Here is an 11642-nt window from a genome sequence, read left to right on the forward strand (position 1 = left end):
GAGAACATTGCTTTTTTAGCCATATATATACAGTTAACAGGGTTTCTAAGTGACTTTTTATAATTACATATATGCATGACAAATGTCTGCAGACAGAAACCACAGCAGAGTAGTTGGAGAATCATTACACAATGTGGTTGGCCACACTCTGACTGAGTGAAGAATACAGCCTCAGAACGACATGTTTTATGCAGGGCCTGTATGGATGTTATGTTTTCACCACTGCTGATCCATGAGACAATTCTGTGTTGGAGAGTTTCAGCCCTGAGATTGAGTTGAAGTTACAATAAAATTTTGTTATTTCAATAAAAAATACTTTGTTTATCATTACACACATACAGAAACAGATTGCTGTAGTTGAGTTCAGGATAAGTATTGACCCTTTCAGTCAACAGGGATTTTTAAGAACACTATTGAATATATATCTGTCATTATTGATAATCATCAACTTGTACATGCCCCATTGTGACTAATCCAACAGTTTAAAGACTGTAGAAAAGTGATGTTACTTTCATGAGCATTTAACAAGGAATGGCAGTACACATTTCATCTCTTGCATTTTAAATTTTGACAAACTAATGAACCATATCAGCAGAGAGGGTTACCTCTGACTGCTCACATATGTGATAAATATCAAACTGGAAAACTACGCATTAAGTCATATAAGAGACCATAATTTAAGGTCATCATCTGAGTATTTCGATGGACAAATACGACAGAGACTAGAAGCATGTGGCTGACAGAGGTCTGTCAATCATTTTATACCTAAACACAACCATTTCAACCATTCTGTGTCAGACTAAACTTTCAGGCTTATCAATGTTCTTTCACAGTTTTTGCTTTCAGCAGTCAGTCAGTGTACATTATCTAAATAATAGCCTACCACATTGTATTTGTCCCGTCATCTCTCTAACCACAGAATAAACAGCTGTTCATTATATATCTGGAATAAATCTGGGTGAGTTTGAGGCTAATGTGGGATCTTTGACATTTATATTGCATAGGTTTCATGGTATTCTATATTTATTATAATATTATGTTGTAAAAGGTAATCTGCCTCTTAAGACTGCATGACTTTGGTTCTTACTGAGTAGGTGTATCTTTTAAAATGGTCACAAAAACCAGGGGTACTTCTGCAGTTGCCAGGGGTAGGTAGAAAGATTGTGGAGGAACTCAACTAATTAGAAAAAAATAGAAATTATAAAAAATAAAATAAATGATAAGCATCTAAACAGCAGGTTTGCAATTGAAAGTGCGTAAAAATGAGTTAGCAAGCAAAATGAAAATTAAAGCTTAAAATAATGAATAAACTGTTTAAATAGTCGGCTAATAGTAATGGATAGAAGGTTGAAATAGTAAGCAAAATAATGGTTAACCAGTTAAGATAGTAAACTCAAAGTAATGAATAAATGATTGAAATGTCCAGCTTCTGCCACACCAAGTGGTAGCAGCAAATTTTACCTAATCAATGTCAGTTGAATTGTATGAAAATAATTGTAATAATATCCGAAGAGGTGAGTTCATCTGAAAGGTGCTGTGGGGGAATGTCTGACAGAAAAGGTTGGGAACCACAGCTTCAGTGAGTATTTCTGGCAGCAGGTTCCTTGACGAGCAGGGTTTTTTTTGTTTCTTTTTAATACTTTATTGCAGGAGTACAAGAGTTATACATATGATATTGTTCATACCTACATCATTCCTACAACATTTATATGTTTTTAATGTGAAATATTAATAATAAAGAAAAAAAGAGGGGGAATTAAATAAACTAAATAAGTCAATAATACATACATACACAAAGAAAAGAGAAGAGAAAAAAAAGGAGGGGGGGGGGGGGGGGGGGACATTAACTCTTCTAACTCTTTAGGGCTGAAACCATCAATATTTTTTAATTGCGTCCCACATATTTAATCCATTTATGCCATTGTTTCAAATGTTCCTGTTCTTTAAGAAAAGACTAAAGACCTAGCTCTTTCATGGACATCTCTGCACTTGATAGACTGTAGGTAGAGAAAAAACAAAAAGACAAAAAAACAACAAACTTGCTTCTATGCAATCTATGCACTCTATGCATTGCCTTGGTGCACTGCCTGTTGGCATCTATGTCCTATCGGTCCCAAACTTAAGCTTTATGGCACTTACTCGTGTTGTTGTCTCCTGACTAGATCCCTGCTTGTGTTGTATCAGTCTCAGATGTACGTCGCTTTGGATAAAAGCATCTGCTAAATGAAAAATGTAAATGTAAATGTAAATGTCTATAAGAAGATATATCTGTTGTATCCTTTCCATCTTTATAAAATAACTGCCTATAAAATTCATTAGTGTACCCATCATCTCCTGGGGCCTTCTTTTTTTTTAATTTCCTAATTTGTTGTGATATTTCGTCTTCTGATTCACATTTTGCGATAATGAAACTTGTTTTAACTTAAGGTTCTTAAGGTATAATTCCATTCTTTTCTGTTGTTGGCTTCATCCCTATATAGTTCCTCATAGTATTTTGCAAAAGCTTATGCAATATTGCTTTTACTTGTTAGAATTTTTGATGTGTCATCCTTTAACTTAGTAACATGAGATTTACTTGTTTGCTTCTTAAGCCTGTAGGCTAAAATTTTCATGGATTTTGGACCTCCATCATAATGTTTTTGTTTTGTAAGTATTAGTAATTTCTCCACTTCTTCTGTTAACATTCTATCTACTTCAGCACATTTCTTCTTTAGTTATTTGTTTAATTTCAAGTCATGTGATTTTTTCTATTTGTCTTCCAATACTTTTATTTGAAGTTCAAGTTCAGTCTTAATTTGTTCCCGTTGTCTTTTCTTTACTGATGAATATCTTATTATTTCTCCCCTTAAGACAGCTTTCGCCCCTTCCCGCAAAATTATATTGTTAATTTCTTCTGCATCATTTAATTTCAGATATTCATTTAGCATTTTTTTAATCATCTCTTTTAAACCAGCATCTTGTGAGAGGGAATTATTCATCCTCCATAAGTATTTTCCTGTCTTTGAGCTCAACTTCACTGTTAGAATGACCATGACGTGATCTGATATAGTCATTGTTCCAATAGTGCATTTCTTAATAGTTGTTTTATCTTTATTAAAAATAAAGAAGTAGTCTAATCTACTATATGTAGAGCGTCTACCTGATGAGCAGCTGACACAGATTAACCCACGCTCCAGGTGTCCTTTACCACCAGCTGTTAGTAATGAGCAATCAATCCCCACAGCATTGAGAATGGTTTAAAAGCAGCTCATAGTTCATGAAGACACCACAGAAGAACTCCTGTTGGGAAGGTTTTCTGGTTTGTTAGCAGGTATGAAATGAGTTTGGTTTGGGTTATAATATTGCCCCTTATTGTTGATACTAACAGAATCTTTTTTTCTTTTTGAATGTACAGTCTCTTTGGGAGAAGTCACAAATTAGCTTTAAGTCTAACCTGAATTTATCCACCTAACTACATCAGGATGAGGTAAGTAATTAACTAAGTTCTTAAAGGGTTACCAAAAATCTTAAGGTTCAAAATCAAATGTTTCTTTCTTTGTTGTTTCTCAGGGTGTTGTGGATTTCATGCCTGCTGATTGGAAGCATCTCTTGTGTCCCTGTGAGGAAAAGTAAGACAGGAACCACTGAAATCAGACATTGAAAAGCTCTTTACTCTAATCTCAGCAGCATGTGATGAATGTTAGTTGCTGCTAAAACAGAATCCTGTTTCTCCCCAGAATATGGTTCAGGTGCTGCTGATGCAGGGTTCAGGTGGCAGCCATCTAATGGGTATTGGTTCAGTGGAGGAGGGGTGAGTTCTGACCTGGGCAGCAGCTCTTCTCTACCAAGTCTACCCAACCCAAGCTCTGGCAAATCCTCTGAGCTTCCTGCTCCTCAAGATGGCCTCTCCAGTGCAGGCCCTGGCGGTTACGGCAGCCACAACATGGCTGGGGGTAATAACTACTACAGTGGCTATGCTAGTTTCAGGGATGAGCACTTTAACAGCCCTGAGGTCAGTAACTATGGGGCTGCTTATCCAGCTTCTCAGTCCAGTGGGTATGACAGCGGTGCACCAGGTGGCAACTATTATGACTATGCTAGCTCAGGTATTGGTTATGTGGGGGACGCCTCTACCAGCTATGCTGCCGGTGACGAAAACCCAGAGCCGGTCTTCAGTGACGTGTCTGATCTGGAGCCAGTTTACTCCTTCAGCTCCCGCTCAAGCTACCAGCATGGAAGAGCAGTGTATACTCAAACCCGCTACACCCCAGGAGAGCCTGCTGTTCCCCCAGTCTCAGGACCCAACAGCAAAACTTCAAACCAGAGAAGTCCTGCTAAAGCACCAACCAAAGGTGGCTTCTGAAAGCCTTTTGTGGTAAGGTACAACTTGTGTGTGTATATACTAAGCATTTGCAATCCACTATTGGCTTATTTACTAAGTTTTCTTGCCTTGCAGGTCTCCATGCTGCTCCTGAATTGTACATCTAATGCCAATAAACTAAACTTCATAACAAGTCTTTGAAGGCCTCTTGCATTAGGTTTAAACAGACAACTTCTGATATTGGAAAGGTTCAAGTTGCCAGCAGGAACTGTCTCAAACTCAACCAGCAACTAGCTTACTTCACAAAACTTGCCTTTGGGTTATCCTCCCATGTCTTAGTCTGTTTTAGGGGTGTTCATTTCAAATGCCAAGTTGCCTCAACTAAACATGGTATACAGTACAGGTCACACATGCAACCACAGCATCACTGGGACTGACTACTGTAGCTAAGCTGTGCTCTGGTCAGAGTGCCATTCACAAGCCTAAGACAAACATTCTTTACCACCGCAGTTTGTCACAAAGACTTGCCCTTCTTGGCTGGACATTGTCAGTCTGAAATACTGGATTTTAATGTTTTCACAAGTACAATAATGGGGCCAAGCCATAGCGTGAAGTCACTTTCACCCATTGTTTGTGGACTATTTTGAAGCCTTGCGTTTGGCAATTTGATCATTGCTGTCTTTGATTATTGGCACCAGAAGTGACCATATTTGGATGAGAGGGTGGACGTGGCCCTAGCTTGATTGGTACTGGTTAGCATGGTGCATTTAGTCTATGGTTAACTATGCTAATCTTTTTGCTGGTGAAAAACAGGCTTAAAACCATTAAAACAAAATGTACTTACTGGGAAAGACTAACATCCAACTCCTTTTAGAGGGTTTTGGTACAACCAAGAGCTGAGCAAGTTTTTTTTTTTTTTTTTAAAGGTGACAAATGTTAACTTTCATGAGCTGAAAACAGTCAGTGAAATAGCAGCAGCTATACCTGTACTCTGAATCTGTGGTTATGCCATGGTTATGTTACATAATCAACATTTTCATTGTCATAGTGACTTGTCAATCACAAGGTAGCCATAGCCTAAAGCATACTTTGCTTTATTGTCTATTTTATTCTAAATGGGACCATAATTTACAAAATGAACATCATGCTAAGAAGACTTGCAACTAGCTATTGAGACCATAAACTCATTAGGATGTGTTTACTGAGGTAATAAAGTGAGAAGTAGGATCATTTTCTCATAGACTTTCATACAATCAGACTTCTTTTTGCAACCAGTGGAGTTGCCCCCAGCTGGCCATTAGAAAGAATGCAGGTTTAAGGCACTTCTGCAGTGGCTTCACTTTTCAAACTGGGAGCTACTCGCTTGGGCTAAACCCAGAACAAGTTAGTGAGACTACATATCCCATCTAGTCAAGGAAAGCCATTGATCCTCCAAGGGAAGACAGATGATATGACTAGTGAGGATGTCTAGGTTGGTTTGCTTTGCTTGTTGCCACTGTGCCCTGGATCACAATGTAAATGGTGGATGGATGGATTTGGTTAAGCAGTAAGCTGATTTCTATAATGTCATGTAAACTAGAAACCTAGGTAACATAATTTGGGTAGCTGTCTCCTGGAGAACATTGCTTTCTTGGCTATATATATACAGGCAACTGGGTTTCTAAGTGGCTTTTTACAAGTATGAATGTGCATGACAAAAGTCTGCTGACAGAGAAAGTACAGTAGAGTAGTTGGAGGATCATAACATGAAGCAGTGCATCCTCGTATTTAAAATAATTCCAAAGACAGTCTGACTAAAAGTCTAAACAAGTTGATTTCAGTTTAATTCAGTTCCAAAATAAGATTGGGGGGTAGATGGGGAAATCTGATTATTGACCTCCTGCATGTATAAGTAGATTTACAGTAACCAGGTTAGTACAGTGCATGTAAAAGCTTTCCCCGATAACCTGCATAACTTGGTTTCTCTGAGTAACCTGGTTTCTTAAAGTCCAACTGCAATTAAACTGCTTTTTTTGCTTTGAAAAAAATCTGAAACTAAAGTAAGAGATGTAAATTTTAAATTGTTAGATTTCATGACGATGCCCACTCTTTTTACATTATTTTGATGAAATACCATTCCATTATCTGCTTACATAGATGCAGATCTCATTTCCATATGTTGCACACATTTAATGATGACAGGATTCAGGTGCCACATATTTAAATCAACTGTGAGCAACTAATAAAATGATGTTATAGATGCCCGCAGCACAGTTCTAATGCTTTCATTCACTAGCGCAGCTTTCTTCTATGTAAGCATGGCTTACATACATTACAATAAATCAAGAAATAATTCCCACTGTAATCAGTTCCACTATCCCAATGTACATCATGAAATAATAAGTAAAATAAGAAATAAAAATGTCCTGTGTAACTTAACCACAACTGAAATAAAACTGTAAAAGCTCAAAGAAACAAAGCCAATCAGACGGCTAACATATGAGACTAGCCAGTAGAGCTTTGTGTTGAGCATGCTATGCTAGTAAACAAACAATCACATGGTCTTCCACTTCTTATTCACACAAAACATGTTCAACACCACATTTATGAATATTACAAGTTATCAAAAAGTTATTGTCAATACTTTGCGACATGTAGGATTTCTCACCTGCAAGCACTGTTCTAATGCTTCCCTGTATGACTACTGCCCTCTGCTGGCTAAAACTGGTATTCCCTGTGAAAAGCAGGTCATCTTCCATGTAGTCACGAAATACTTGTTCAAATAACCAACCATTATTCAAATAAACAAACAAATACATTAAGATGGTGTCATAGACATAGTTATATCAGTTTGGAACACAATAATAAGCTGTACCACATCCATGGCACCACACACTCCCCCACTTAAAAAAAGTCTTCATTTTCACAACAGTTGACATATAGTTGGTGCATTCCCGAATAATTAAATGGTTTTAATAACCAAAGACATCTACTCTGTCCAGTAGAAACTTCCATCTTACAACTTCTAAATTAAATGCATTCAAAGACCAAAGTAAAAGTTATTTGTGTTTAACTGTAACACAGTCGGTGTTTTTTTTTTTGTTGTTTTTTTTTTGCCATTGTAGTCATTCAGTCTGTCAATGTCTCTGTGTAGGTTGTCCCATTACATCATATGTCAGCATCCTGGGCTGCCACCTCTCTCTCTGAGGGTAGACATTCAGCAGCTGAGGTGATGACTCCTGCTCTGATTCAGAGTCTTTATCTTGATCCTCTTCATCAGATGCTTGTTCCTACTATTGCTGAAGAGGCTCATGATCATCCTGTGTTACCTGGAGTTCAGGTTCCTCTTCTTCCCCAGTGTCAGCTAAGGCTGCCTCACCATATCATGACTGAGGCTCCTCCATTCCCTCAACTTCAGGCCCACAGGTCTCCACCTCAGGAATAGGAACAGTAACTCTCCTGCCATGTTTGTGATGGTGTGGAAACCTCCACACAAGTTCACCTCCATCCTCTCCATCACTATCCATATCCTGGTCTGCTAGCTGTTGCCGAATTCATTCTCTTTTATATTGGGGGTCTTTTTTTCCTCTGGTGTGATCTTTTGTCTCAGGTTTATCCACTGGCAGGCTGTCACATGGAAGCAAAAGGTTTCTATGCACTAGTCTGTTCTTGCCTCCTCTCTCCAGTTTGAGCTCATAGACTGGAATGTCAGGGCTCTTTTGACTAACCACTACATACACCTGATCTTCCCAGTGTGAAGCCTGTTTGGCCCTTGTCTTTCTGACAGGTTGCGTCGCAGGACGGTGTGTGTGGAATTGAGATAAAATTAACTACAGTGTGTTTGTTCATGGTAATTAAGGAACATGTCACCCAGTACAACATTCAGTTTCAACAATGTGTTTTTAATAGTTTTTGGACAACAATGAAGGTCTATGGCACGCATGAATAAGATATATCCGGCTTTAATACACAATGCCTATCAGTAGATCAGTTCATTGTTCATTTGGATCTTTTCACAGAATTTGATGACAATAAGAAAAATATAGTATTGGTAACGTTTGTCCTTTTTCTTCATTAAAAAAGAAAAGCAAACAAATTCCAGAATTGGGAGAGGAAGAAGAGGAACAGAGCAGAGACCAATATTGTCCAGACACTTTTCCTTCGGGATGTCCACTAAAGTTGATTGTTTGTTCCTTGACGAGCAGGTTAATTAACCCACACTCCAGGTGTCCTTTACCACCAGCTGTTATTAATGAGCAATCAATCCCCACAGCATTGAGAATGGTTTAAAAGCAGCTCATAGTTCATGAAGACACCACAGAAGAACTCCTGTTGGGAAGGTTTTCTGGTTTGTTAACAGGTATGAAATGGGTTTGGTTTGGGTTATAATATTGTCTCTAATTGTTGATACTAACCAGAATCTTTTTTCTTTTTGAATGTACAGTCTCTTTGGGAGAAGTCACGAATTAGCTTTAAGTCTAACCTGAATTTATCCACCTAACTACATCAGGATGAGGTAAGTAATTAACTAAGTTCTTAAAGGGTTACCAAAAATCTTAAGGTTCAAAATCAAATGTTTCTTTCTTTGTTGTTTCTCAGGGTGTTGTGGATTTCATGCCTGCTGATTGGAAGCATCTCTTGTGTCCCTGTGGGGAAAAGTAAGACAGGAACCACTGAAATCAGACATTGAAAAGCTCTTTACTCTAATCTCAGCAGCATGTGATGAATGTTAGTTGCTGCTAAAACAGAATCCTGTTTCTCCCCAGAATATGGTTCAGGTGCTGCTGATGCAGGGTTCAGGTGGCAGCCATCTAATGGGTATTGGTTCAGTGGAGGAGGGGTGAGTTCTGACCTGGGCAGCAGCTCTTCTCTACCAAGTCTACCCAACCCAAGCTCTGGCAAATCCTCGAAGCTTCCTGCTCCTCAAGATGGCCTCTCCAGTGCAGGCCCTGGCGGTTACGGCAGCCACAACATGGCTGGGGGTAATAACTACTACAGTGGCTATGCTAGTTTCAGGGATGAGCACTTTAACAGCCCTGAGGTCAGTAACTATGGGGCTGCTTATCCAGCTTCTCAGTCCAGTGGGTATGACAGCGGTGCTCCAGGTGGCAACTATTATGGCTATGACTATGCTAGCTCAGGTATTGGTTATGTGGGGGACGCCTCTACCAGCTATGCTGCCGGTGACGAAAACCCAGAGCCGGTCTTCAGTGACGTGTCTGATCTGGAGCCAGTTTACTCCTTCAGCTCCCGTTCAAGCTACCAGCACGGAAGAGAGGTGTATACTCAAACCCGCTACACCCCAGGAGAGCCTGCTGTTCCCCCAGTCTCAGGACCCAACAGCAAAACTTCAAACCAGAGAAGTCCTGCTAAAGCACCAACCAAAGGTGGCTTCTGAAAGATCTTTCTGGTAAGACACAATTGGCCCAATCTCAATATCTGCTATTCATCAACTGATAGTTGCCTGATTAATGTCTCTGCTTTTTGCAGGTCTGATCCAGATGACTCAATACTGTGACTCAACTGTTCATGACAAAATGCCAATAAATTGTAGCTGTCATAACAGCCTTCCTTAAAATGCTTCAAATGACTTAATTTATTTTTCTAATGTCAGCGGTTATGTAGAATGTAGCAGTATACCTCTGAGGAAACATAACAAAATTCTGTTTGACTCTTTACATTTTAGTGGTATTGTGCATACAAACTAGGCCTCATTGATGCTGAGGTCACTGGTCTAAATAGCTTCACTTCCTGCCAGTGGCTCTATTTCATACATGGTGCACAAAAATTGTCTGAAGTTGTACTTGCTTGCAGGTCTACATATCAAACTTTTTGGTCAGCACTATACTTCAGTTTACTAGTTTGACAGTTCAGTCGCTTAGTTTACTGACCAGTATAAATTGGCCTCTTTTTGTACCAAGTAACTTCCACTAGACAGAAATGAGACATCAGCTGTTCCTAAAGCTTCAGCTCATGCAGCAGTCACTATGAAACAAGTTTGGTCATCAATATTCTTCAGACTTACAAAAGAACTGATGTGTGATTGCGTTTTTTTTTTTTTTTTTTTTTTTTTTTTTTTTTTTGAACCTTAAAAGGGAAACTGCCATCATTCATGGTGAAAGAAACCTGGAAGGCTTACTGTGCAGAGGCTCTGACCCAGGAGCCCCTAATGTGGCTTAACATCACTTAAGAATCAGAGCTCAATTCAGTTAAAAACAGATGTCATAACATTTCTTTACACTTGCTCTGTCAGTCTTTTAATTTTTCAAATAACACCTAAATCAACTTTTTTTTTTTTTTTTTTTTTTCCCTTCAAAGAGTACAATCTAGACCTGCTCTGTGAAAGGTGCCCTGAGATGACTTTTGTGATTTTGTGCTATTAAATTGAATATTACAGCTGTACAGTAGGCCTACACTGATGTAGCCTACAGTATATTCCAGTAAAACTTGAAAATCTGCTTTCAGGTTGTCTGTGATTTCCTTTTTGTTCAGCGTCCTGCAGTATTTATGTCTGTGTGAAGGAGTCAGCCTCTTCATCTCCAGTGTGAACTAAATACTGAAGTTCAGCTGCAGTTTTTGAACCAACAACAGCAGCAGCTAAATTCTGATTCACCGGGAAAAATGTCAGACAGATGCAAAATGACTGAATAACTACAAATGATGCAGCCTATTTGTATGCAGTAGGGATATGTTAACCCTCACATACAGTAACCTCAAGGCAGTTTTTTTTTTTTGCAAGACAAAGAAACAGAATTTACACTAAACCACAGCTGCAGTTTCTGAGGGCATTGCTCATGTTTCTAAATTCTGCAGCTAAGCTGATGACAGACCAACAGAAACCAGAGATGTAAACTCAAGTCAGACTCTGCAAACCTGAGAATTTGTGTGTGTCATTCCAGTTGAGATTATTTATTACACTGAAATGTATAAGGTTTATTAAATATTGTACATTGTTACACTGTTGTGTGCAACTGTGTTGTTAAAATGTTTAAATGGCATCAAATCTGCTCAAGTGTACACTATGACTTGTTTAGGATACAAGAAATGTCAAGAATAGCAGAATAATAACATTTGAAATGACAAGTTAGATATAAATAAGTAAAAGTTATTATATTTAAACTCCCCAAACATCAGGGTGTAAATAATCCACTAAAACAAAGAAAGCAAAGAAAGTCACAAATTCAGTTTTTGGCCTCTTTCTGAAAAAATAATTTCACACACTTAATCAGACGGTGTGTAGGCCTGATCAGTGTTAAGCATTTAGCAAGTAGTCTTTAGTTTATTGGGCCAGTGTGATACGATGGAGGGATGTTTAAAAAGAGAGGTGTTTGCTGACATTGTCAGAAAGGTGATAATTCTACTT

At 38.6% G+C, this 11642-nt stretch overlaps 2 protein-coding genes across 2 annotated transcripts; both read left to right on the forward strand.

The window, feature by feature from the left end:
- Positions 1-3209: 3209 nt before the first annotated feature.
- Positions 3210-4496, forward strand: LOC137182486 (uncharacterized). The gene is made up of 5 exons (XM_067588720.1): positions 3210-3310; positions 3395-3466; positions 3550-3608; positions 3717-4354; positions 4436-4496. The coding sequence occupies exons 2-4, from the start codon at positions 3462-3464 to the stop codon at positions 4340-4342; spliced, it is 690 nt and encodes a 229-aa protein (XP_067444821.1). The 5' UTR covers positions 3210-3310; positions 3395-3461; the 3' UTR covers positions 4343-4354; positions 4436-4496.
- Positions 4497-8601: 4105 nt separating this feature from the next.
- Positions 8602-9857, forward strand: LOC137182484 (uncharacterized). The gene is made up of 5 exons (XM_067588719.1): positions 8602-8639; positions 8724-8795; positions 8879-8937; positions 9046-9689; positions 9770-9857. The coding sequence occupies exons 2-4, from the start codon at positions 8791-8793 to the stop codon at positions 9675-9677; spliced, it is 696 nt and encodes a 231-aa protein (XP_067444820.1). The 5' UTR covers positions 8602-8639; positions 8724-8790; the 3' UTR covers positions 9678-9689; positions 9770-9857.
- Positions 9858-11642: the final 1785 nt, after the last annotated feature.

Source organism: Thunnus thynnus, chromosome 5 (genome assembly GCF_963924715.1).
Source record: "Thunnus thynnus chromosome 5, fThuThy2.1, whole genome shotgun sequence".
Taxonomy (NCBI): domain Eukaryota; kingdom Metazoa; phylum Chordata; class Actinopteri; order Scombriformes; family Scombridae; genus Thunnus; species Thunnus thynnus.

What these genes read in the sequence shown, in the direction of transcription:
- LOC137182486 (XM_067588720.1), top strand. An exon ending in TTGTGTCCCTGTGAGGAAAA is followed by an intron (nt 3,609 to 3,716) that starts GTAAGACAGGAA and finishes GTTTCTCCCCAG; the next exon opens with AATATGGTTCAGGTGCTGCT.
- LOC137182484 (XM_067588719.1), top strand. An exon ending in TTGTGTCCCTGTGGGGAAAA is followed by an intron (nt 8,938 to 9,045) that starts GTAAGACAGGAA and finishes GTTTCTCCCCAG; the next exon opens with AATATGGTTCAGGTGCTGCT.